The sequence below is a fragment of the Nycticebus coucang genome, chromosome 18, assembly GCF_027406575.1.
Source record: "Nycticebus coucang isolate mNycCou1 chromosome 18, mNycCou1.pri, whole genome shotgun sequence".
Lineage (NCBI taxonomy): Eukaryota > Metazoa > Chordata > Mammalia > Primates > Lorisidae > Nycticebus > Nycticebus coucang.
Window position 1 is genome coordinate 68,515,464 of NC_069797.1, and position 26,784 is coordinate 68,542,247.

At 36.7% G+C, this 26,784-nt stretch overlaps 1 protein-coding gene across 5 annotated transcripts in view; it reads right to left on the bottom strand.

Annotated features, from left to right (window-relative positions):
• Positions 1-4,767: 4,767 nt before the first annotated feature.
• ABCA6 (ATP binding cassette subfamily A member 6) overlaps positions 4,768-26,784 on the bottom strand; it is a 75,263-nt gene continuing 53,246 nt past the window's right edge. For all 5 annotated transcript variants that reach the window (XM_053570861.1, XM_053570862.1, XM_053570858.1 and 2 more), the window contains exons 27-40: positions 24,389-24,508; positions 22,841-22,918; positions 21,635-21,726; positions 20,834-20,954; positions 20,126-20,243; positions 16,119-16,210; positions 15,477-15,655; positions 14,629-14,704; positions 14,458-14,552; positions 13,433-13,552; positions 13,088-13,228; positions 11,454-11,533; positions 10,415-10,470; positions 4,768-10,284 (exon numbers count right to left, since the gene is read on the bottom strand). In XM_053570861.1, the coding sequence (XP_053426836.1) occupies positions 10,183-10,284; positions 10,415-10,470; positions 11,454-11,533; positions 13,088-13,228; positions 13,433-13,552; positions 14,458-14,552; positions 14,629-14,704; positions 15,477-15,655; positions 16,119-16,210; positions 20,126-20,243; positions 20,834-20,954; positions 21,635-21,726; positions 22,841-22,918; positions 24,389-24,508 (1,470 nt within the window). In that variant the 3' untranslated portion in view covers positions 4,768-10,182. The remainder of the gene's footprint in view (positions 10,285-10,414; positions 10,471-11,453; positions 11,534-13,087; positions 13,229-13,432; positions 13,553-14,457; positions 14,553-14,628; positions 14,705-15,476; positions 15,656-16,118; positions 16,211-20,125; positions 20,244-20,833; positions 20,955-21,634; positions 21,727-22,840; positions 22,919-24,388; positions 24,509-26,784) is intronic.

The following is a 26,784-nucleotide window of genomic DNA, read 5'->3' on the forward strand; positions in this document are numbered from 1 at the left end:
GGTGCCTCTCCGGGTGTGATACCTTCCAATACTTCTTTCTTTCATCTTCTTCTATCTCTGCTTTGCAATTTTCCTCCATAGGATCCCTGGCAGGCTCTGGCGTCTCTCTCGGAATATATTCCTGCTCTGCGCCTCTTCTCTCTCCTTTATCAAAATTTCCATCTTCCTTCTGGGATGGGTTAGCAAGTAAAGTCTCTACTCAGCCATCTTTGTCATCTTAACGTTTTTATTACTCTCTTTCCTTCTTAGTTTAGCCAAAAGTTAATAAATTTTATCTTTTCAAAACACCAGCTTTTTGTTTCATTGGTCTTTTCTATTGTTTATTTGGTCTCTACTTCATTTATGACTGTTCTTATCTATATTATTTCCTTCCTTCTACTAACTTTGGATTGTTATTGCTATTCTAGTTCCTTGAGGTATAACATTAGGTTGTTTACTTGATATCTTTCTTTCCTGTTTCATTTTGTCTTGTTTTTGGTGTAGGCATTTATTGCTACAAACTTCCCTCTTAGAACTGCTTTTACTGTATCCCATAGGTTTTGGTACATTGTGTTTCTATTTTTGTTTGTAGCAAGAAATGTTTTCAATTTTTTTTTTATTAAGCCATTGTTTGTTGAAGCACATGTTTAATTTCTATAGACAGAAGAGCTTCAGTAAGTTGACCACCCAAAATACTGCAACAAACTGGTGGACATTCATATGGAGGTGTTCAACACAAGGATCCAGGCCTACTCTATGGTTATGTACACCTGGTGCATGTCCAGTCTATGAAAATTAGGTCAATTTAAGGAGGTGGTCAATGTAGGAAGGTGATCAGCTATGGAGGTTCAACTGTCTTTGTGTTTTTCCTAAAATTCCTTAGGTTATTAAATTTTAGTTTTATACTACTGTGGTCAGAAAAGATACTTGATATAATTTCACTCTTCTATAAATTTAAGATTTGTTCTGTGGCCTAAAATATGATTATTTTGAAGAATGTTCCATGTACAATTGAGAAGAATGTACACTCTGCAGCTGTTGGAGGAACTGTTCTGCATACTAGGTCCATTTTGTGTTGAGTACAGTTTAGATTTGTTGTTTCTTTGTTGATTTTCTCTCCAAATGATCAGTCCATTGCTGAAAGTGGATTATATGAGTCCGCTATAATTATTCTATCTCTATCTTCAATTTATTAGCATTAGTTTTATATATTTAAATATATAAAACTAATATATACAGTCATGCTTTACTTAATGACAAAAAAATATTCCGAAAAATGCATCTTTGGGCAATTTCATTGTCGTAAGAACATAACAGAGTACACATACACAAACCTAGTAACCTACTAGGCTAAAAACCTGTATTGCTTATTACTGCATTGATACTGTAGGTAATTTTAACACAATGGTAAGTATTTTTGTATCTTCACATAGAAAAGGTACAGCAAAAATATGGTATAATGGATTTTAAAAACAGTATGTCTCTTGGAGCCCTCACAGCACTTACTGCGAATGGAGCTTGGAGACTGGAAGTTACTCTGCCTGCATCAGTGAGAAGTAAGGGAATGTAGAGGACTAAACTGCTACACTAATATAGATTTTATAAATGCTGTACACATAGGCTATATTAAATTTATTTTAAACCTTTTTCTTTAATAAGAAATTAACTTTAACTTACTGTGATCTTTTACTTTATAAACTTTTCAAGTTAAAATTTTTTGACTCTTTTGTAATAATCTTTATCTTAAAACACAAGCTGTATATTCCCTGCTTTGTCAATGTGCAGTTGGTTGTAGGTATTTGACTTTGTTTATGGGTTCCCTGTTCTGTTCCCTTGGTCTCTGTGTCTACTTTTACACCAGTACCATGCTATTTTGGTATCTATAGCCTTGTAGTATAGTTTTAAGGTGGGTAATATAATTCCTTCAGATTTGTTTTTATACTTAAGATTGTATAGTGTATTTGGGGTTCTTTTTTGGTTCTATATGAATATTAGAATTATTTTTTTTCTAATTCTATAAAAAACAATATTGATATTTTGATAGGAAGTGCATTGAATTTGTAGATTGCATGTATAAAATTTTGTGTTGCTTTATATATTTATTCTATAAGCTTTTTTTTTATTAAAGATTTGCTTTTACTTTTTATACATTTTTCTAAAAAACAAAGACAAAAACACACACAGCCTAGACCTAAAGGGTAAGGATAATCAAGACACCACTGGGTGATAGGAATTTTCATTCATGTCTCATTGGAGTACCATAATATAGGTGATCAATCATTGACCGAAGTGTGATTATATGTAGCATATGACTATGTTTACAATTATTGTATCCTCTTGATGTATTGACTCTTCATTATATAATGTTCTTTTTGTCTCTTTTTGTGGTTTTTGACTTATGGCTTATTTTGTCTGCTCTCTCAGTTTTCATCTACGTGGGATATCTTTCCCTCATATCTTTGCTTTCAGTCCATGTACATTCTGCAAACTGAAATGAGTGTCTTATAGGCAATATATAGGTGAGTTTTGCTTCTGATGTTCATTCGGTCACTTTATGTCTTTTGTTTGGAGAATTTAATTCACTTATATTCAAGGTAATTATTGATAGGTAAGAAACTACTATTTCCATTTTATTGTTTTCAACTTATTTTGTAGATACATTCCTCTTTTCTTCCTCTCTTACTATCTTCATTTATGCTAATTGACTTTCTTTAGTAATAGCATTCGATTTATCACCTTTTCTTTTTAGTGTGTCTGTTATAGATTTTTGCTTTGTCATTATTATAAAGCTTACAAAAAGTATCTTATAGTTATAATTGTTTTAAGCTGATAACAACTTAACTTTGATCAAACAAATAAAGGCCTCTACACTTAAAATCTATATTTTGAATTTCTGTAGACACAATTTACATCTTTTATGTTGAATATCCCGTAACAAATTATTTTAGTTGTTGTTATTTTAATAGCATTGACATTTAATCTTCATACTAAAGATTTTACTGATTTACATACCACCATTAAATATTAGAGTATTCTGAATTTTACTGTGTACTTACTTTTATCAGTTTTATAGTTTCATATGCTTTTGTGCTACTCATTAGTGTTCCTTTGTTTCATCTTGAATAACTCCCGTTAGCATTTCTTATAAGGCAGGTCTGGCATTGATGAAATCCCTTAGCTTTCGTTTGTCTAGAAAAGAGAAAGTCTTTATCTCTCCTTCATTTCTGAGGGACAGATTTGCTTGGTATAGTTCTTTCCTGGCAAAGTTTTTTAATTTTATTTTGTTTTTACTTTACCACTTTAATATATTATCCTGCTCTCTCCCTAATGTAAAGTTTTCTGCTGAGAGTTCTGCTGGTGGGCATATTAAAACTCCCTTATATGTTGCTGGGTTTTTTTTCTTGGTGCTTTCAGAATCATCTCTTTGGCAGTTAGAGTATATAATAATAGGTCTTGTAGTAGTTTTATTCAGATTGATTTTTATTGAACCTTTTTGATCTTTCTGTACCTAGAAAATTATATCTTTCTCTGAGTTTGGAAATTGTCCTTCTGTTATTTTTTAAAACAAATTTTTCATCCCTTTATCTTTCTCCACTCCCTCTTGAACACCTATGACTCATACATTTGCCCTTTTGATGCATTCTCACAAATTCTATAAACTTTTATTCCATTTTCTCTTGTTCTCCCCTGAGTGTATAGCTTCAAATATTCTGTCTTCTACTTCAGATTCTTTTCTCTGCTTGATCAAATCTGCTGGTGATGGTCTCTGCTGCATTTTCCATCTCATCATTGTATTTTTCAGTTTCAAAATATCTGTTTGTTTTCATTATTATTTCAATATCTTTGTTAAAATTCTTGTTGTGGTCATTTACTATTTTCCTTATATCATTAAAATGTATTTTGTATTTTTTGAAGTTTGTTGAGCTTCCTTAAAACAGCTATTTTTTGATTCTTTGTCAGGAAGTTCATACATGTACATCTCTTTGGAGGGAGTGAGTCACTGGCATCTTATTTTCTCCGTTTAGTGATGTCATATTTCCCTGACTGTTCTTAATCCTTATGGTCATGTGTCAATATCTGCACATTGAAAAAGTAGATATTTATTCCACACTTCACAGTCTGGATCCATCTGAGAACACCCTTCAACAGTACGCTTGTCCAGAAATTCCTGGCAGGTTACCTATTGTGATCCCTAAGCCTATGACTGCTTCACCTGTTGTAGTGCTAGGGGTGCAGTTCTGTGCTATAATCTAAGTTCCCAGTTACTGACAGCTGCATGTTGCTATGGGTTATTGGGAACCAAAGGTGCTGTGGCCACCTGATCATGATGCAATTTCATCTTATGGAGTGTAGATTGTCAGCCATCTAGCACTGGGACAGGTCTAGAGGCTCAATCCATGGATATTAGCCTGGAGCTTAGTCCTTAAGGACCCTGTTCCTTACGATCTACAGGCCTGGGTTTTATTGTGGTGAGCCTGGTTTAGGGGACCAAGGCAAAATCCTAAGCTTACTTCACTGTCGTTTCCCCAAGAAAATAGTATTTCTCTCTGCACTATGCTGCCTGGAATTAGAAAAGAGTTTACACAGTAATGTAATATTGTTGTTTGTAAATTCTTCAATGTATCATTTCTTATTATTTTTCTATGACCAGGTACTGTAATCTATCACCTGGTTTTCTTAGTTCTTGTTAAGATATTTTTGGGCATGGATAGTTAATTCCAATTAATATTTCTTTGGTCGAATGATCATTCGTGAGTTCTGTTCTGCCATCTTGCTCCACCCATTTTTGGACTTCATGATGATTCTTTTATTCAATTTTTCAAAATTCATATATTTTCTCTATTATACCAATTTTTTTCAGTGACCATAGAAATATTCTGAAGTTATATAACATATCATCAGCAACAACAACAAAAAAGCAGCAGGAATACTGCTTGGGCTTGCAAACTTGTTCTTGCGATATTGAAGATGAAATAGCTATTTTTAAGGAAAACATAGAATAATAATTGGAGCTGACACAGACTTTTAAAACTGAGCAATACACATATAAAATGTGTAAGTGAGATAGGAGGGAGGCAAGATGGCCGACTGAAGCCAGCTTTCAGCAGATACTCCTGTCCAGAGGGAGAAATAATGGCCAGAAATAACCCAATAAAGTGGAAGATTGGGAGCTGAGATGAGAGAGAGGATTGATAGGTTCACATCACCCCTGCTGCTACAAGCTGGGACTCCAAGGAAACAAATTTCAGGTACAAAACCCATCCCAAAGAGGACGGGATTTTGACACATGAAGGCAGCCCTCAAAGATCTGAGAAATATGGTAGAATCCCTCAGTAACAGAAGGGAGCAGAAGAAAGGATTTTTGACATCGAAGACAAAGCTTTTGAACACTCCCAAACACTCAAAGAGAAAGAGAAGTGGAGATCAAAAATGGATCATTCCCTGAGAGAATTGTGGGACCACTCCAAAAGAGCAAACATTCGCCTCATAGGAATCCCTGAAGGAGAAGATTATGTTCCAAAAGGCACAGATACTCTACTCTAAGTAATAGTTAAGGAGAATTTCCCAAACATGGCAAGAGATACTGAAATTCAGACAGCAGACAGTTTCAGAACCCCAGCACAACTCAACGCAAATAAAGCATCTTCTAGACACATTGTCATTAACTTCGCCAAAGTTAATATGAAGGAGAAAATACTACAAACAGCCAGACATAAGAAAATCATAACCTACAAGGGGAAGAATATTAGAATGACTGCAGATCCTTCTGCTGAAACTTTTCAAGCCACAAGAGGATGGTGATTGACCTTCAATCTCCTAAAACAAAACAACTTTCAGCCCAGGATCCTGTATCCAGCTAAACTGAGCTTCATTTATGATGGAGAAGTAAAATACTTTAATGACACACACACGTTGAAGAAATTTGCCACAACCAAAACCAGCTCTTCAGGATATCCTCAAATCCATCCTCCATAATGACCAACACAATGCTCTACCACCAAAGTAAACTCACTCTGAAATTCTTGACCAAAACCCAATTTCCACAGTGGTGAAAAGATTCAAAATGTCCACTGGACTTTTGAAAAACCTGACACCCAAAATACTACCAGGCTTATCAATACTATCAATTAATGTGAACGGCTTAAACTGTCCTCTTAAGAGGCACAGGTTTGTTGAATGGATACAAAAATTCAGGCCAGATATCTGCTGCATACAAGAGTCTCATCTTGTCCTAAAGGATAAATATAGACTCAGGATGAAGGGATGGACATCTATATTTCAGGCAAATGGAAATCAGAAAAAGTAGGGGTGGCAATTTTATTTGCAGATAAACTAGACTTTAAACCAACAAAAGTAAGGAAAGAAAGGATTCACTTCATATTTGTTAAGGTAAACACCCAACATGATGAGAAGTCAATTATTAACATTTATGCACCCAACCAGAATGCTCCTCAATTTATAAGGGAGACCGTAACAGACATGAGCAATTTAATATCTTCCAGCACCATAATAGCTGGAGATTTTTTTTTTTTTTTTGGTGGTGGTTTTTGGCCAGGGATGGGTTTGAACCCACCACCTCCAGCATATGGGACGGGCACCCTACTCCTTGAGCCACAGGCACCACCCTATAGCTGGAGATTTTTAACACCCTTTTGGCAGTGTTGGATAGATCCTCGAATAAGAAACTAAGCAAATAAATTTTGGACTTATACTTCACCATACAACAATTGAATTTAATAGACATCTACAGAACATTTCATCCTAACAAAACTGAATACACATTTTTTTTATCAGCCCATAGAACATCCTCCAAAATTGATCACATCTTAGGTCAGAAATCTAACCTCAGCAAATTTAAAAGTATAAAAATTATTCCTTGTATTTTCTCAGACCATCGTGCAATAAAAGTTGAACTCACCAATAACAAGTATCTGCATACTCATACAAAGAGATAGAAACTAAATAACCTTATGCTGAATGATATCTGAGTCATAGATAAGGTTAAGAAGGAAATTGCCAAATTTTGGGAACAAAACAATAATGAAGACATGAATTATCAGAACCTGTGGGATACTGCAAAGGCGGTCCTAAGAGGGAAATTTATAGTGTTGCAAGCCTTCTTCATGAGAATAGAGAGAGAGGAAGTCAATAACTTAATGGAACATCTAAAGCAACTGGAAAATGAAGAACATTCCAACCCCAAACCCAGCAGAAGAAAAGAAGTAACTAAAATTAGAGCAGAATTAAATTAAATCAAAAACAAAAGAATTATTGAAAAGATCAATGAATCAAAAAGTTGGTTTTTTGAAAAATTCAACAAAATTGATAAACCTTTGGCCAACCTAACAAAAAATAGAAAATTAAAGTCTATAGTATGATCTATCAGAAATGACAAAGGTGAAATAATAATAGACACCTCAGAAATTCAAAAAATCCTTAATGAATATTACAAGAAATTCTATTCCTGGAAATATGAAAATTTGAAGAAAAAGATTAATACTTGGAAGCACGACACCTTCCTAGACTTAGCCAGAATGAAGTGGAAATGTTGAACAGTCCTATATCAAGTTCTGAAATAGCATCAACTACACAAAATCTCCCTAAAAAGAAAAGCCCAGGACCAGATGGCTTTACGTCAGAATTCTACCAAACCTTTAAAGAGGAACTAGTACCTATATTACTTAACCTTCTCCAAAATATAGAAAAAGAAGGAATACTACCTAACACATTCTATGAAGCAAACATCACCTTGATCCCCAAACCAGGATAAGGCCCGACAAGAAAAGAAAATTATAGACCAATATCACTAAGGAATATTGATGCAAAAATAGTCAACAAGATCCCAGGAAACAGAATCCAGCAACACATCAAATGAATTAAACACTATGACCAAGTGGGTTTTATCCCAGAATCTCAAGGTGGTTCAATATATGTAAATCTATTAATATAATACGTTACATAAACTAAAAAACAAAGACTATATGATTCTCTCAATAGAAAAAGCTTTTGACAATATCCAGCATCCTTTTATGATCATAACAATTAAGAAAATAGGTATAGAAGGGACTTTTCTTAAACTGATAGAGGCCATGTACAGCAAACCCACAGCCAATATTATATTGAATGGAGTAGAATTTAAAACATTTCCACTCAGATCAGGAACCAGGCAAGGTTGCCCATTGTCCCAACTGCCTTTTAACATTGTAATGGAAGACTTAGCCACCGCTATCAGGCAAGAGAAGGTGATCAAGGTATACAAATAGGGTCAGAGGAGATCAAACTTTCACTCTTTACAGATGATACGATTTTGTACCTGGAAAACCTCAGCAACTCAACCACAAAACTCTAGAAATGATCAAGGAGTACAGTAGCGTCACAAGACACAAAATAAATACTCACAAATCAGTAGCTTTTATATATACCAATAATAGTCAAGCTGAAAAAACAGTCAAGGACTCTATTCCTTTCACAGTAGTGACAAAGAAGATGAAATAGTTGGGAATTTACCTAACAAAGGATGTGAAGGATCTCTATAAAGAGAATTACAAAACTCTGAAAAAAGAAATAGCTGAAAATGTTAACAAATGGAAAAACATACCATGCTCATTGCTTGGAAGAGTCAACATTGTTAAAATGTCCATATTACCCAAAGCAATTTACAAATTTAATGCAATCCCTATCAAAGCACCACCGTCATACTTTAAAGATCTGGAAAAATAGTACTTCATTTTATATGGAACCAAAACAAACCTCAAATAGCCAAGACATTACTCAGAAATAAAAACAAATCAGGAGGAATCACACTACCAGACTTCAAACTACACTATAAATCTATAGTGATTAAAACAGCATGGTATTGGCACAAAAATAAGAAGTAGATGTATGGAACAGAATTGAGAACCAAGAGATAAACCCAGACACTTATCATCATTTGATTTTTGATAAGCCTATCAAAAATATAAATTGGGGGAAAGACTGCCTATTTAACAAATGGTGCTGGGATAACCGGCTGGAGACTTGTAGAAGACTGAAACTGGACCCATACTTTCACCATTAACAAAAATTGACTCTCACTGGATAAAAGATTTAATCTTAAGACATGAAATTATAAAGATTCTTGGAGAGAGTGCAGGAGAAACACTTGAAGACATTGGCCTGGGAGAATACTTTATGAGGAGGACCCTCCAGGCAATTGAAGCAACACCAAAAATACATTACTGAGATCTGATCAAACTAAAAAGCTTCTGCATAGCCAAGAACACAGTAAGTAAAGCAAGCAGACAGTCCTCAGAATGAAAGAGGATATTTGCAGTTTATGTTTCTGACAAAGATTTGATAACCAGAATCCACAGAGAACTCAAACGTATAAGCAAGAAAAGAACAAGCCATCCCATCACAGGCTAGACAGGGGACTTGAAGAGAAACTTCTCTGAAGAAGACAGGCGCACGGCCTACAGACATATGAAAAAATGCTCAAAACAATAACCAATCACAGAAAACCATTAATGAAGTATGAAGGAAATTAACACCCCTTTAAAATCATAAAATGAAAATCCTAAGACGTCGCACTCTACCCCAGGGTGGTACAGTGAGACTCTGTCTCTACAAAAAAAAAAAAAAAAAAATTTTAATCTAAATAAATACTACTAAGATTCCTTTTGTTTTCAAAAGGTATATTTGAACTGATTTCTCAGTGTGTATGTTTGTCTACTTGTGAGTTTTTGGACCTCCAAACAAGTATTGTTTTTAAAACAATTTCTGGAAAGTTTTCAGGAGAACATCCTTGTGTTTTATTTGTAAATACAGGAAAACTTGCAAACTTGATATATCATGAACTAGTACAAAGCAGTCATGAAGCTCTTGGCTACTAAATGTACCTCTCACATATTTCAGTAAGATCTTTTCTTAGCAAATGGTAGAAAAGAAAGTCATATTTTTAAAAATTCCAAGTTTATAATTTTATATCCACAATAACAAGTGGTTGGCCCTTTGGTTGGTTTTACTAATACTTTGTATTGTCTTTATCACAGATTTTTCATAACCCCTAAGTTCAGGGGAAAAATAATTTTTAAATTTATTAACTACATATGTAAAATATGCCTGATATTGATATTAAATATTCTTTAAAATTATATATGCTGCTAATTATTACATACAACATAAGTCTGTAGGACATCAACCAAAACTGTTAGGTTTAAGCTTTTAAGGTTCATCTGAATGAGGAAGAAGTTTCCATCTCATTGTGGTATCAACATCTTCATCAAAATTTTCCTCCTCCTGCTCCTTAGAAAGCTCTAAGAATACCTAAATAAGAGACAAAGAAGAAGGGAAAAATACCAAGTTCTCAACTGTCTGTCAAAGATACAGGGGAAATGCATATTGTTTTCATGTGAAATTTACAGGAATGATACGAACTCAAAACTAGTTGACTCACCTTTTCCAATGTGCACTGAGAGAGGCTATATTCTTCCAGGTTAAAGTTACATTTTGCTGAAGAGAAGAAAATCAAGACTAGCAGTAGATACTTAACATTTATTTTTTCAAAGCCATATGCATTTAAAAATGTCAAGCAATTAATTTCACCAGCATGCTGTGCTGAGAAATTGCACTATGATCGTCTGCTAACGGGAATGATGCCCTTAAAAGCAGGAAAAATGATGATGGAAGAGAAAGAATGGACAATTTCAAGTATCAAGAGGAGTTAGGCACTTTGCAGAGAATGGTCTTAGTTATTAGGAAAGAGGACAAATAAACCAGCACAGACACAGGAGGCTAATGGACGGATGGGAAGTTTCTCCCTTGCTTTTTTTAAAATTAGTGAAACGTAAAGCAAGGACATCCACCAAAGGAGAAAAGTGAGAAACATGTATATAAACAAGGAAAGAGGAGGAATGAAATAATAATTTAGGACACTTGGTGTGAGTGTGCAATGCAAGCCACTCAAAGGGGCTTTTTGAAGTAACGGCATGGATTCACAGTAATAGTCAAGCATGGTTGTTACGTTCTCTGCAACTTCAGGTCTTGCACTGGAGATTAATCTCTTTCCAGAGAATTGGATTAACTGAAGTTTGGGTTAAATCCCTATTATTTCCTATAAAAATTCTTAAAAATTGTGCCCTACATGGCCTATTTTTTTTTTGTTCTGAGAGTCTCACTTTGTCACCCTTGGTAGAGTGCCATGGCATCACAGCTCACAGCAACCTCAAACTCCTGGGCTTAAGCAATTCTCTTGCCTCAGCCTCCCAAGTAGCTGGGACTACAGGCACCTGCCACAATGCCCAGCTATTTTTCGAGATAAGGTCTCGTTCTGGCTCAGGCTGGTCCCAAACCTGTGAGCTCAGGCAATCCACCTGCCTCAACCACCCAAGCACTGAGATTATAGGTGTGAACTACCATGCCCGGCCTCTTTTAAAACGTGTCACACAAGTATCACATTATTAGCAAAAACTTTATTTGAATATGGTCAGTCTTACCTGTTTCTAATTTGTGAAATGCCTGAGATAAGGGGTAAACATCTGCCAAGCATAGTTTATAGGTCAACAAGGAGGAATACCTGAAAATTAAAAAAAAAAAAATGTTCTATTTGATTCTGAGTTTCCAGGGGAGAAAAATGAGCATCAAAATAAATATTCATATTAGCAACAATTTCCTTTCTTAATATAAAAGCAATTCAAATTAATGTATGACTCATACTATAGGAAATGAAATCATTTAACAATGGAAACATTTTTGAAGTAATTAGTGGTAACTGGCTGTGGTAGACAGTTCTTCTAGTGATATCATAATTGCTTCTGTGCTCAGTTTATGCACACTTTTTGATTGTCGAAAACATATTTTGAACTATTCCCTTTGATTGGTTCAAATTATGGGTTAAGAACTAATCCCAAAATAAAAGTTGATTCTTGTCATCAGAAAGCTAACTTGTAAAGAGATTTATGAGGTTGGGAGAGTTGGAATAACAGTAGGAGAAGGATTTAGAAGACTTTAATTAAAAACTTCCCTGACCACTGAGAAAGAAATGGAATTTATTTGGGGCATCTTGTTTCCATGTGTTGCTTCTGGCTATATGAGCTCAGGCCCTATTCTCAGCTTATTGCCAAATTGGAGTTTGGTGCTCTTGGAAGGCCCGAAAGTTGACCAGACCTCCAAGACTGACCCTATTCAGACCAGCCCTTGCTTGTCCTATCTTACCGTTTATGATCTTTCCACCTATTATAAAAACTGCTTCCCTGATTTGTGACCCCTAAGTCTGGGAATCGGAGTAATTTACATGTCCTGGCATGTATCTTAGATACTCCTATTGCATATACACTGTGCTAAGATAAAAAGCAAATGCTTTATTTCCTGGTTTTTTGATGTACTTATCCCTTCCAAGGAATTTTAAATTTAGTTTCTGGTCTACCTCCTTGCCTTCCCCCAAATAATTTACACACACACACACAAATGCACACCTACATGTATGTGCATGCACATGTGTACACACACCCCTTCTGTTTTCAGGTATAAAAATTCCATTAAAGGAAGACTCTTTGGTATCTTAATGGCACAATGAAGGGTGTATGACACACCTCTGGGGTGCAGGACACAAGTACAAGAGGGACTCTACCTAAGAAATGCAAACACTGTAACCTAGTTGTTTACACCCTCACATTAATCTGATTTTTTTTTAAAGAAAAAGAATGAAAAAAAAGACAGGGAGACTCTTTGCTTATCTCAATTGCTGCTTATTTCTTATGGGGGGGAAATTCACCCTAAATATTTACATCTTTTAAATTTTAAGTATTTATATCTTTTAAATATTTATGAGGAAGGTCAGGGAGAATGCCATGAAGCCCATGATGGTTCTATGTGGGTCTGGGTCATCTAGAAATCCCTGCCCCCTAATCTTTCCAAGTTCCTGTCTAGAGCCGGGAACCAGCCCTGGGGGGCTGAGAAGAAGGTACTCAGCCTGCCCCAGGGGACACAGTTTCTGGAAGAATCAATAAATCAGTTTTTGAGGTCTCTAATTTTATTATGAATTCAAATCATGAAGTACATACAGAGAACAAAAGGAACCACTGAGTGGGTAGAACCTACATAGTTCTCCATAATCAAAAGCTCTTCTCACCTTTCCCGCTGAACAGCCTGTGGGAAAAGTTTCAGAATCTCCGTGTGGACCAAAGTCACTTGAGAAGGTTCCTTCACTTTTAGTTCTAAAATGTAATCTTTGCCAAATTTGTTTTTCAGGTGTTGGATGGAACCGATACATCTATGGTAGAAAAACCAAAAAAAGAACATGTTGAAAAATATTACTGTTAATTTTGTTACATTATTCTCAAACTTTAAATGTAGGAGAAAGAATGTCACTGGGGAAGACAAAGGAAGGCCTCTGCAGATCGTCCCTTGTGATTTTGCCTTTTCCGTGCAGAATCTCCTCTGGGGCATCACGTGCAGGCTCTGGAGAGACACCCACCTCAGCCTTCCAGACACCATTATAGCCACACGGTCACACAAGGCCTCAGCCTCAGCCAGGTAATGGGTGATCAAAATGACACTGCTCTCAGTGTGTTTAACAGCTGCCCGGATTGCCTGCCTGCAATAAGGCAAGAAATTAACCACATTTTTTTAAGTGCAAAAAAGATAAAATGTAATATATGAGTCCTATTCAAATCCCAATTTAAAAAAAAAAAGTGGAATATAAATACCTACTAGGAGTTTTTGATAACATAAAGAAATTTTTTTTAATATTTTAGATATGCTAATCATATTGTTGTTAAGTTAAAAAAGACATCTTTTAGAAATGCTGAAATATTTATAAATAAAAGGATACACTGCCTAATATTTCCTTCAAAATAATTGGAGGGTGAGGAAAGGAAATGGGAATGGCCTTCCATTTATTGATAACTCTTGAAACTAGGTGATGGGAATAATGGATTCATAAATGATTCTCTCAACATTTGTATAAAATCACTATGATGAAGTTGTTTTTAAAGTCGGAAAAATATTGGACAGTCACAAATATGAGACTAGATTGAAGATTTTTTAGTCCAAAAGGTAAGTCCGAGATAGCAAGAAAAAAACTGAGAAAAACTGAATAAACAAATTTGCCAGGATAGGTCAAAGAGGAAAACAAACAAAATAAAAGAAATGGGGAGATTGTGTCAGAAACTTAATAGTCTCCAAGGAAACAAAATAGAAAAGCAAAAAGGGGGCAGTTAGAGACATCCCAATAATTAAATGGCAAAATATTTTTCTGTTTTAACAGACCAGATTCAAAACCTAAAACTCCAATAAAATAGTTACTTTTTTTAACCCAAATACCACTTGAATAAGGCGCAGATTAGATAAACTATTTGTTATTTTTTTCCTAATAATACAAACTGTGTCTACTGAATCAGGATACAGTTTATCTGAGGGTGGATTTTTCAAGATCCATTTAAAAATGCATCTTTACCTAACACTTATACCTGTGGCTTTGAGGTTTACAATAATGCTCACCACATTTGCCACTGCCCTGTGGGGTCCATGCCTGTGGATGGTTCATCCAGAAGCAGGACAGGTGAATTTCCCAGGATACTCAGCACAAAGCACAGCTGCAATGCAGAGAGACACTCCTGTTAGCTGTCGTATCAGGCCATCCCTCAGCAGAGTGTCAAACACCACACCTACCTTTCTGGTGGCTCCTGCTGTTAATTTCTGCACTGGCACGTTCAGTTGCTCGTGTAATTTGAAAGCATCCACTAATCTGATGATGAAAGATAGGGTGATAATATCAGGTCAAGAGATTTTTGGCAAATCCAAGCACAAAGAACAGTAACCACGTAAGAGGGAAGCTAGACGATATTATTGCCGAAACTCTAACTTGTGATGTGGGGTGGAGGGGGAGTCCATTTATTTTGGAACACGAAAGACTTTTCACCTCATAAAAAGTTTTAACAAAAACTACAATTCTGAGTGAGAAACTGAAAATGGCTGATTACTCCTTTCCAGGCTTTTTTAAATTAGAAAATGGAAATGGATAATGATTGATTCACTTACTCCTCATCAATTACTTTTTTTTTTTTTTTTGAGACAGAGTCTCAGTATGTCACCCTCGGTAGAGTGCTGTGGCTTCAGAGCTCACAGCAACTTCAAACTCTTGGGCTTAAGTGATTCTCTTGCCTCAGCCTCCCAAGCAGCTGGGACTACAGACACCTGCCACAATGCCCAGCTGTATTTTGGTTGCAGTTGTCATTGTTGTTTAGAAGACCTGGGTCTGGAACTTGCCAGCCTCGGTGTATGTGGCAGGCACACTACTCACTGAGCTATGGGCGCCGAGCCCTCATCAATTACTTTTATACAATCCAAAAAGGTCCCTCACTCAGGGATGCAGGAACCCAGCTCTTTTCCACCATCACTGCTCTGCTACTAACACTCTGAGAGAGGTGGAGACATCATTTCTAGTCTCCATTCTTTATTAGTGAATTCATCGTCAGTGTACAGCCTCCTGCTTCTTGGCACAAGGGACCTCTCTGTACCGTGTGATGGCAACCTTTGCATCTCCTTTCCTCAGCCCTTTCACAGTGGCGTACACCTCCAGGTGCTCCCTCATGGTCAGCATGGGCCACAGCACATTCTCTTGAGGACAGTACCCCAGGAACTTGACAGGGCCTTCTCCCTGGTGGCTGGAAATGGAATTGCATCCTTTCAGTTCCACCTAAAAAAGTATAGACACTTTAGAATTGTGTGTTTAGCCTTTTTTCTAAACACACAATTTAGAATCTGACATATAGTTAATAAAAAAGCCTAAATTGTTCAAACATAAAAGAAATATTATAGAAATTCCTTTATATATTTGTTATAGAAAACAAATTTAAATTACTAATATAAAAGTGTAGTGTTACATGGGGTAGTAATAATAATAATAATCTAATAATCTAATAATCTCGGGTGGTTCCTGAGGAACTGTGATGAGGAAAAGGTCATTGGTTCTTGGTGACATCCCAACTCCTATAATAAACCTTTGCTAACTGGAAAAAATAATAAAAGAGGAAAAATAAATGTATCCAATAGAAAAAAAAATAATAAAACACCCATCAGTATAGTAAAAAGATATTAATCTATCTTTATTATGAAATTTCTATTTGGGGAACAGAAACAATTTCCTCATTTTTAACTACCTCTCCAGCTGTTGGTTTTGTGATCCCAGATATCATTCTAATAGATGAACTTTTACCAGCACCATTGGGTCCTAGCAATCCCAAAATTTCACCTGAAAGAAAGAATCAGATTATCAATATCGTAAGTGAAATATTTATTAACTTAAACCTTTCTCCACAATGAAATCTTCTGAGATCTGTGCATCCCTCAATACCATCTTAAAATTTATAACATACATGGGGGCTGAAGCAAGATAGTGGACAAGAGACACCTTCTGTGCATTTGGATGTGGTGAAATTGGGGAGAGAAGACACCAGGCACCTCTGGCTTGTGGGCTCTGCCCAGAAACATCCCTTTACGGGCACAGGGAGGCAGCATGAGACTTCAGACTTTAACACCTCAGATCAGAAGCATGGTTTTTTTTTTAAAGAGCCAGAAGTGAAAGGAAAAAACAGGGTAAGGCAATAGACAGAAAGAAAACACTCATGAGGAAGAAATGGCAGAAAAATCCTGGCAACATGAAAGACCAAAATACAGCAACCCCCACAAGGTATCATAAGGTGGCTACCACAGAAGATTCCACCTATAAAGAAATGTTAGAAATGACAGAAGGAGAAATTAAAATACGGATGGTAAAAACAATGAAGGAAATTGTTGAGAAAGTGGAAAATAACTATAATAAAAGGAAATCCCCAAACAGAATCAAACAAGAGATGAATGATAGTAAGAATATAGAAAGGATATAATGGAGCTTAAGGAATTGAAGCAGTCAGTCAGGGAACTTAAAGATGCAGTAGAAAGTATCAGTAACAGATTAGACCAGGCAGAAGAAAGACTCTAAGAGGTAGAGGACAAAGCTCTTGAGCTAACTTAGGCAGTTAAAGAGACAGAAAAAAAAGAGAGAAAGCAAAACGTTCAGTAACAGAATTATGGGACTTCATGAAGTGTTCAAACACACGAGTTATAGGTATCCCAGAGGCATGGAAACCCTACTAAAGGATATTATAAATGAAAATTTCCAAAATACAACCAAAGATTCTGACACGCTCCTTTCAGAGGGATAGTGGACACCAGGTCATCTCAACTCAAGTAGAACTTCTCCAAGACACATTGTCATGAACTTGTTCAAAGTTAAGATGAAAAAGAAAATTCTGCAAGCTTCCAGGAGTAAGCGGCAACTGACCTGCAGGAATGGCTTGTGCTTTTTTTATTCAATTAGCCAGCCTATGCCTCTTCAGTGGGGAATTCAAGCCACTCAATCACAAAACTCCTGGAAGTCATCAGGAAATACAGCAATGTCTCAGGGAATAAAATCAATGTCCACAAAATTGTATGTGCCAATTACAGCCAAGTTGAGAAGCAAACAAAGGACACAATTCCCTTCATAGTAGCTTCAAAGAAAATGAAATACTTAGGAATATACCTAGCAAACAGGTGAAAGACCTTTCCAAAGAGAATTATGAAACCCTAAGAGAAGAAATTGCAGAAGACACTAACAAATGGAAGAACATACCATGCTCTTGGCTGGGAAGAGTCAACAGTAACCAAACGGCATGGTATTGGCACAAAAATAGAGATATAGCCATATGGAACGGAATAGAAAACCAAGAGATAAAACTAGTCTATTATTGCCGTCTCATATTTGATAAACCAAACAAAAGCATACAGTGGGGAAAAGAATCCTTATTCAACAAATGGTGCTGGGAGAACTGGATAACCACATGTAGAAGACTGAAACTTGACCCACACCATTCCCCCCTTACAAAAATTGACTCAAAATGGATAAGAGACTTAAACCTAAGACATGAAATGATAAAAATCTTAGAAGAAAGTGTGGGGAAAACTCTTCATGATGTTGGACTGGGAAAAGATTTTATGACAAAAACTTCAGCAGTCATCACAACAACAATAAAATTAACAAATGGGACTTAATTAAGCTGCAAAGCTTCTGCACAGCGAAGGACACAACCAGTAAAGCAAAAAACCAAACTTCAGAATGGAAAAGACATTTGCAGGTATTAATCTGACAATGGGTTGATAACTAGAACCTATAGAGAACCCAAATTAATCAACAGATAAAGAGTAAACTATCTGATCTACCTCTGGGCAAGAGATATGAACAGAACCCTCTTTGACAAAAACAGACGAATGGCTAACAAACATTTGAAAAAATGCTCATCATCCTTGAATATCAGAGAAGTGCAAATCAAAACCACCCTGAGATAGCACCTAACCCCAGTGAGAACGGCCCATATCATAAAGTCTCAAAGCTGCAGATGCTGGCATGGATATGGAGGGAAGGGAACACTGTTACACTGCTGGTGGGACTGCAAATTAATACAACCGTTTTGGAAGGAAGTATGGAGAATCCTCAAAGAACTCAAATAGACATTCCATTTGATCCTGCAAGTCCATTACTAGGTTTTTACCCAGATGAAAGAAAATAATTTTATCATAAGGACATTTGCACTAGACTTGTGAGACAGAAAGAAAATTGAGCTGTAAACTGCAGCTCAATTTACAGTTGCCAAAACATGGAAACAACTGATAAACAGGCTGTGATATATGTATACTAAATACCATTCTGCCATTAAGCCATTAAAAAAGATGGAGACTTTACATCTTTTGCATTAACCTGGATCGAGCTGGAACACATTCTGCTTTGTGAACATCACAAGAAGAGAGAAGCAAGAATCCAAAGTACTCAATTCTAATATGAAGGTAGTAGATGTACTAATACAGGTGGGGGCAGGAAATGAGGGTCCCGGTGGAGAGCTCTCAGGAGCAGGAAAATGAGGGTCCCAGTGGAGAGCTCTCAGGAGCAGGAAAATGAGGGTCATGTTTGAGAGCTCTCAGGGGCAGGAAATGAGGGTCACGTTTGAGAGCTCTCAGGGGCAGGAAATGAGGGTCACGGTTGTGACCTCTTGGGGGCAGGGGTCAATTACAAGAGGGACTTTACCTAACAAATACAATCAGTGTAACCTAATTCTTGATACCTTCAAAGAATACCAAACAATAAAAAACAATTATAATATACATATATTCCATGTCATCAAACTATGTTCTTTAATTCTTATAGTTACGTAAAATGTTAGTGCAAAGCTTGTGAATTTGATGTCAAGGACAATTGGTCTTTTTTCCCCCAATATTGCTGATTTCAGTTAACAATGATCTCAATTGTTTTCTGTAGCACTTGGTTGGTGTACATGCATAAATGATTCCTAAACCTGGCAAGTCAGGACGATTTTCTTCATCTCGGGTACAATCACCCATGTTTAACACACCATCACCCTTCATCTGAGCTGATAGAAAAGTCTTTTAACTTGCTCCCCACCCTAATTCATGAACAAACAGTATATAATCATCTCAAAATATAGATTAAATCATGACACAAATGTGCTAAACACCCTCCAATGGCATCCCATTAACGTTGCATAAAGGAGACACTCCTTGCTGTTCAAAACAGCCATACAAATCTGGCCCTACTCACCCCTTAGACTTCACATCTTCCTTTTGTAGATATGTCCACTGGCCTTTCTGTTTGAAAATGAATAACTCCAAATGTGTGTGAGTCCCTGCCCTCACTGTTTCCTCCACCTGCATGCTCTTATCGCCCCTTAATTCTCACATATATGGCACCTTCTTGTCACCCCGATGATGTTGGTTTAAGTGTTATTGCTCAAGTGAGGCCTTCCCTGACCCTCATTGAATGCAGCTGTGTCACTCATATCAATTCACATACCTCAATGTGCCACAGAAAACTTACTCCATACCTTATGCTTTTCTTGATAAGTTATTTTTATTTATGAACTCCCTCCTAAAATTTAAACCCCCACAAGGACAGGAACTTCACCTATTTTCTTCACAATTGCATTTCCTGAGCCTAAAACAGTCCCTGGCACACACAAAAAACTATATGTTGAATGAGTGGATGGATACTTCTACAAGTGAAACTGTGCCTATAACACAGGAGTGCAGTGGACATTTCTAAAAACACTGGCGAATTGAAACAGTGATTATGCCAAACCTTTTTCAACACAGAAAGAGATATTTCTTGTTGCTAGTTTCTTCTTCCTTTTTGAAAAGCAATTTTTCTTCTGGCCTGCATATTCTTTGTGTAGACAGCTGGCAATTATGACCGATGTCTGGAAGAGATGACAGCATGATTTTCCTCTTAAATTTCAGAGATTTTATGTCCCTGCTGGAACCTTTCACTCCCTATGCCATAAACCAAATGATGTCCCGAGTTGAGTGTTTCATCTTCATTGTTACAAATACAATATGCATCTACTAACATAGAAAATATTTCTTGCTTTTAAATAGACTGAGAAAAAAACCAAAGCTTCCCAGAAGCCACCTCATTGTCCCGCCAAAACAGAGGTGGCTAAGGTCATGGAAACGCCACAACATCTAAGTCAAATAAAAGAATAGCCTTTAAATTCTTAAATCTCTACTTACCATTTTATAAGAAATCTAACTTAAGTTCTTTAAGTTAAAACCAAGGTGTTATTTGGTTTTTAAATTATAGCTCTAATGATCAAAACTCATTTTTCTCAAAAGAAGGATAAAACCCCTATGTTAACTTCCAGGCCACTCCAAAGAAGTGCCTGCATATTTAAGGTTTACAAAAATGTACCGAACCCAAACATTAAAAAGGAAACCAGTCTATCAAATGCTGCTCTTGACAGTTCTTAGATATTTCCATTAACACCCATTTGGTTGCATGCTTTTCTACCTCATCTAAGTTTGAAGTGGTCAGGGCAGTTGCCGTTCTTATTCTTTCTGCGTGAACATCCTCATCTTCATCTACAGGTTCTTCTGGATTTGGTCTGGCCTCTCTACTTTGAGGGGAGAGTCTGAGGAGAAAATAAACTATGTTATATGTGGTTTTCTGGCTGTGAGAATGTATCCAACATCAGTGTCCCTGGGATTTTACCCGTCTCTTCTTTCAGTGGGTGAGGGTGACGATGATGACGATGATGATGACTGTCAATTTTGCTTTGACTTCTGCTGAGGACTCCCATCCCGCTGGCTACCACCCCTGTTTACATGCTATCGTCACTCTTCCCGCCGTGAGCATCTACAATTCTTCCTAATCTGTTGATAAGTACTGCTCCTCACCCTTTAAAACTCAGGTCACTCATTTGCTCTGCTCACTGTAAACCCATCTTAACCACACTAGATCTTTTTTTACTTCTCATCCTTTCCAGAGTCCTTCCACTTTTAGAAGACTCTGAACTATGATTCTGTATCTGTTCCATCCCGTCCATTCTATTCAAGGACGGATACAACACCCTCGGATGAAAGAATGGCATGTCTGGGTACTTGTGAAAGTTCCCCCCGGCTGCTAAGTGGCAGAACTCTTCCTGGGTGGCCTATTTTGTGTCAGCAAAGCCAGAAATCTTCTGATGGTGAGGACAATGATCACGCTGCTTCCTTTGTAAATACAAATTGGTATTAAGAAGTGGATAGAACAGCCACGATTTGGGAACATCAAAATATGTTATTAAGGTATGAAATTAAGTTTTATTCCAACCTGAAAACAGGATCCTTGCGCATTCTTTTCTTTCCACATTTTAGTTCCATGCATCTTAGAACAAAAATGAACAGCAAAGCCTGAAAGTAAGGCTAGGAGCAAAGAAAGCCAGTTACGTTCAGGTATAAATTCACATACATAACTTATACAGCTGAAATAAATTGGTGGTATTCTGTCTTCAGGTAAAATAGTTGCGAACTATTCTTATAAATCAGGGGAGAAATGTGGCTAGGCATTCACAACCCAGCCTGGGGGAATCCTCTCACTGCTCATTTTCAGTTTGTCAGTAAACTCTATCTGCACTACCTTTGAAATTATCTATAACCCTGTTGCTTCTCATCCCTACTGTGCTATTCCCACCAAAGTCTAGGTCTTTATAATTTTTCACCTGGATTATAGTTACCCTTTCCTATCTAGACCCCCTCTGCTGCTCTCCCCCTCATCATATATTTCCAACAGAGCTTCTCTTTTAATATGTAAATGTGATCATATCCAAGGACTTCTCCTCCATCACTCAAAGTAGAGTCAGAGTATTTAGAGTGACCCAGAACATCCTGTGTAACTCCTTCTCCTGACCCCACACTTCATCCCCTTACTCATATGACCATCTCTCCCGCCACTCTCTCCCTTGGTCACTCTGCTACAAGCACACTGGCTTCATGGCTGATGTTGCCTTCTGCTGGAATACCCTTCTCCAACCACCCATCTGACAGTATACATTATTTCAGTTAGTTCATTATCTCTCTCCTTCCACCAGAATATAAGCTCCTTTAGGGCAGGGTCTAGATAAGTACTGACACATGGAACTCAAAGACAGTAGCTCTCTTCAGCCTAACTATGCCAATATAATCATTTCCCCCTTCCAGTTTTATTGTCCAGCTCTTGCCTTTTTATCTGTAATTCAAAAGACTTAAGGTGTATCGCGTCTGTATTTTTTAATGTATGCTCTTTCAAATTTAGAGATTACCCCAGCAATCAGGTCAAGTAACCAAAAATTAATTTTATATTAAACTGTGGCCTTACATAGTCCATTCATACACATAAAAAGTAACTCCGGGGCTTAAAATCATATCAAAGTGTAATCGCTTTACCTAAAATTATATTAACAACACTTTCAAAGTTAACATACTTTAGAAAAGATCAAATAGTTCTAGTAAATGATAGCCATCCAAAAGAATATGTGGTGAGGTGGAAAAGCCTTCTTACTATCAGACAGACTAGCAGATCAACTTCACTGAGGTCAAAATTTGATTCTTGGTATTTCATGTAATGCTCGTGGGCTCTCTGAAAAGACCAAAAAAAAAAAAAAAGTGCCTAAATGAAAATTCATCAGCTTTATGACTTGCACTTAAATGATACAAAATTTCACAGACTGGCTCTTCCCTCTTCAAGCTCCATTCCTCCGCATGTTCTGGAAAGTAATCCCTTACAGAGAAGGAGAGGCATCTCCTTACTGTCTTTCCATGAGCAGGCAACCTATGTCTGTTCTTCTAACACTTTTTAAATTTTTTTAATTTTTTGGTTTTAACATTAGCTGAAAGTCTACCAAAAGCATAGTAGAGAGAGGTACTGGTAACTGGTAGAATTTCTAGTAGTTGACAATATTTGTCCTAAGTGCTCTCAGCACTTGGCCCCTTCTTACCCTAATGGTGACAATTTTCCCATCATAATAATTAGATCCAACATATTATTCTTTGCACTTCATCAGTCAAATCATTCAGAATGTAATTCTTCCTTTCTAAATAATAAGTGACAGATCTAGGTACATGTGTTTCACCTGGCAAGCCTACTTATATTTGAGGAGGAAAATGCTTCAAGCAAAGAAATGAGCTTCTAATCAAGAATTCCAGGCATTGCTCAGCCAGTAAAATAGTACTTTTGCAAATGGAAGACTTTCCTGGTTCACCAACAATATACAAGATCAGGGAAACCTACTTTTTTTAAAGCCATTTTAGGCTGGTGCAGGGCACCAGAAAATGTGTTCTCTACTGAATTATCTTGCTCTGGCCTCATTTCATACTTTTCTCCCATTGAAACCCACGAGGTTTCTTTAATGTTTCCTATCCTTTTTGCTTCAATGCCTTTTTCCCTCTGCAGAATATGCTTACCTCCTGTCCCACTCTCCCACTAATTAATTCTTATTCATCCTTAATGAATTATTTAAACATAACTTGCCCAGAAGAATTCTCTGAGTCTAGAGCAAATCAACAGTGGCTCTTCGCCCTTCCAGTTTTGTATACCTCTGTCTCCAGGAAGCTCTGATAGAGGCATGACTGTGCAATCTTACTCACCAGGTGTCTCTGCAGTGACTAGCACAGAATACTGTTTAACACATTTTCTAAATGATCAAATGGTATTGTATATGAGTCTATCCTCACAGTGGATAATGAATACCCATCAAAATAGGGAAGTCTGTTTTTTTAAATCTGGCAGAAGATTTGAATAACATTTGAAGATGCCTGTATTTTGCAACGTCTATAGGATGAAACCTTTTTAACCCTTTAACAGCTTTATTCCATGTCATAAAACTCTGCCATTTTAAGAGTGCAATTCAATAATGTTTAGTAGGTTAACACAGGTTTGCAAGCATCACCATAATTCAACTTTAGAACATTTTCAATTTCTAAAAAAAAATCCCTCATTGCCCACTTGCAGTCACTGACCATCCATTCCACCATTCTACGTTCTGTGTCTGTAGATCTGGACAAACTGCTTTAAGAGGCTATATATGACACCATGGGCAACAGTTCTTACCTCTTGCATAAAGGTTAAAAATCCAAATAAGGTAAATGAAGGCACTAATACCATGGTGGAAATTATGACACCTAGGCCAAAATCATTGGTTAGAACGACGCTGAGCATGAGGGAGGAGACCTACAAGACAAGTCGGGATGTATTTCATTAGACATACTCAGCCCACTGACATTTGGGAAAGCATTTAAGATGTAGGAATTCTCACGATACATATCATATATGATAATTTTTCCATATGCACGTATACCCATATGAGCATCATAGTTTCTCCTTTCAGAGAGAGAAGAACTAAGGAACTTTTGTTAACAAGAATATATATTATATTTAGCTCTCCAACATAAAATTTTTAACAGATAGTGACTGGAGATAGAGGTAAAATCTAAAAATGATCAAATAGACTTCCTTATGGTGCATTATTAAGTTAAATCCATGACAAGGGGATAAAAAGAGACATTTACCTTTCTGTAGCTAAGGTAAAAACCCTGTATATGTTGAAAGTTACATGGCATGTAAACCTTCTACACAAAAACAATCGATACTGCCACAGACTCTCGCCTAGACTACTGTGAAGTTTTCTCATTGTTCTCCCTGCTCCGTTTCTTCCACATTTCAAACAAATGATTATTTCTGAGATTGTGCATTTTTGTTGTAATGGACTCATTTCATTTTACTGGTGCATGAGAGGAAGGGAGAAAGAAAATTTTGTTTCTGTTTTAAGTATCAATTTGATGTGCTGTTGAATTCGGCCTGCTAATACAGTATTTTGTTGAGGATTTTTGCATTTATTTTCATAAGGGAAATTGATCTGTAGTTTCCTTTTTTTGCTGTATCCTCTCCTGGTGTTGGTATCAAGGTGATTCTGGCTTCATAGAATGTGCTGGGAAGGATTTCCTCCTCTCTGATGTTGTGAAATAACTTCTGAAGTAACAAGTACCAGCTTTTCTTTCTGGGTCTGGTAAAATTAGGCCATGAATCTGGTCTGGGGCCTATTTTGTTGGAAGATTTTTTATTACTGCTTCAATCTTGCTGCTCATTATTGGTCTGGTCGATTCTATTTCTTCCTGACTGAGTTTTGGGGGGTTGTGCTTCCTGCAATTTGTCCATTTCCTCAACGTTTTCTACTTCATGTGCATAAAGATTTTCATAGTTATTTACCAATGACATTTTTTTATTTCTGTGGTATCAGTTGTAATATCTTCTTTTTTCATTTCTGATTTAGCTTATTTGGGCCCTTCCTCTTCTTTTCCCAGTTAATCTAACAAGAGGTCAATCAATTTTATCTTTTCAAAAAGCTCAATGTCACTTATCATGAGGGAAATGGAAATTAAAACCACAATGAGATATCATCTTACCCCTGTTAAAATGGCATTTTTTTTTTTTTGTGGTTTTTGGCCAGGGCTGGGTTTGAACCCGCCACCTCTGGCACATGGGACCGGCGCCCCACTCCTTGAGCCACAGGTGCCGCCTAAAATGGCTTTTATTTTTAATAAAAGCAATAGAAGCTAGCGTGGATGAAGAGAGAAAAGAATCTTTATCCACTGTTGGTGGGACTGCAAATTAGTACAACCTCTATTGAAAACAGTATGGAGATTCCTCAAAGAACTAAAAGGAGACCTCCCATTTGGTCCAGCAATCCCTCTACTGGGTATCTACCCAGAGGAAAAGAAATCATTTTATCAAAAATGCACCTGAACTTGAATGCTTATTGCTACATAACTCACAATTGCAAGGTATGGAACCAACTCATGTGCTCATCAATTCATAAGCAGATTAACAAAATGTGGTATGTTTATACCATAGCATACTACTCAGACATACTAAAGGATGAATTGATGACCCGAGCCAATTTGGATAAAACTGGAAACCATTATTCTATGTGAAATATCTAAAGGATGGAAAAATAATCACCAAATGTCTTGCTATTAAATTTGAACTAACTGATCAGCACACATGTGCACAGAGGGGTAAGTAACACTCAGTGGAAATCAAGTGGGGGTGGGGAAGGGATGAGTGAAAACCTACCTAACAGGTACAGTAAACACTATTTGGGTGATGGGCACACTTATAGCTGTGAGTCAAACTTTACAAAAATGATCCATTTACCCCAAGTCATTTGTACCTCCCTACTTAATATTTTGAAAGTTTAAAAAAAGGTTGATTTATTAGTCAAGTATGTATTGGACACTATATTAAATCCTTGTATTAATCTTTGTTATTAATGTAGTAATCATAATGGTCTCTGCTCTCTAATCCAAGAGATGAAATTTATTGTTCTGGAAGATTCTTGGTGTATTAAGAGCTGGAAGATTTATTGTATTCAACAGAATTGATGCATAGATTTGAACCACTAGAACCTGGCTGAGGAAATTCTGTCCACATGTTTTCCAATTCACAGC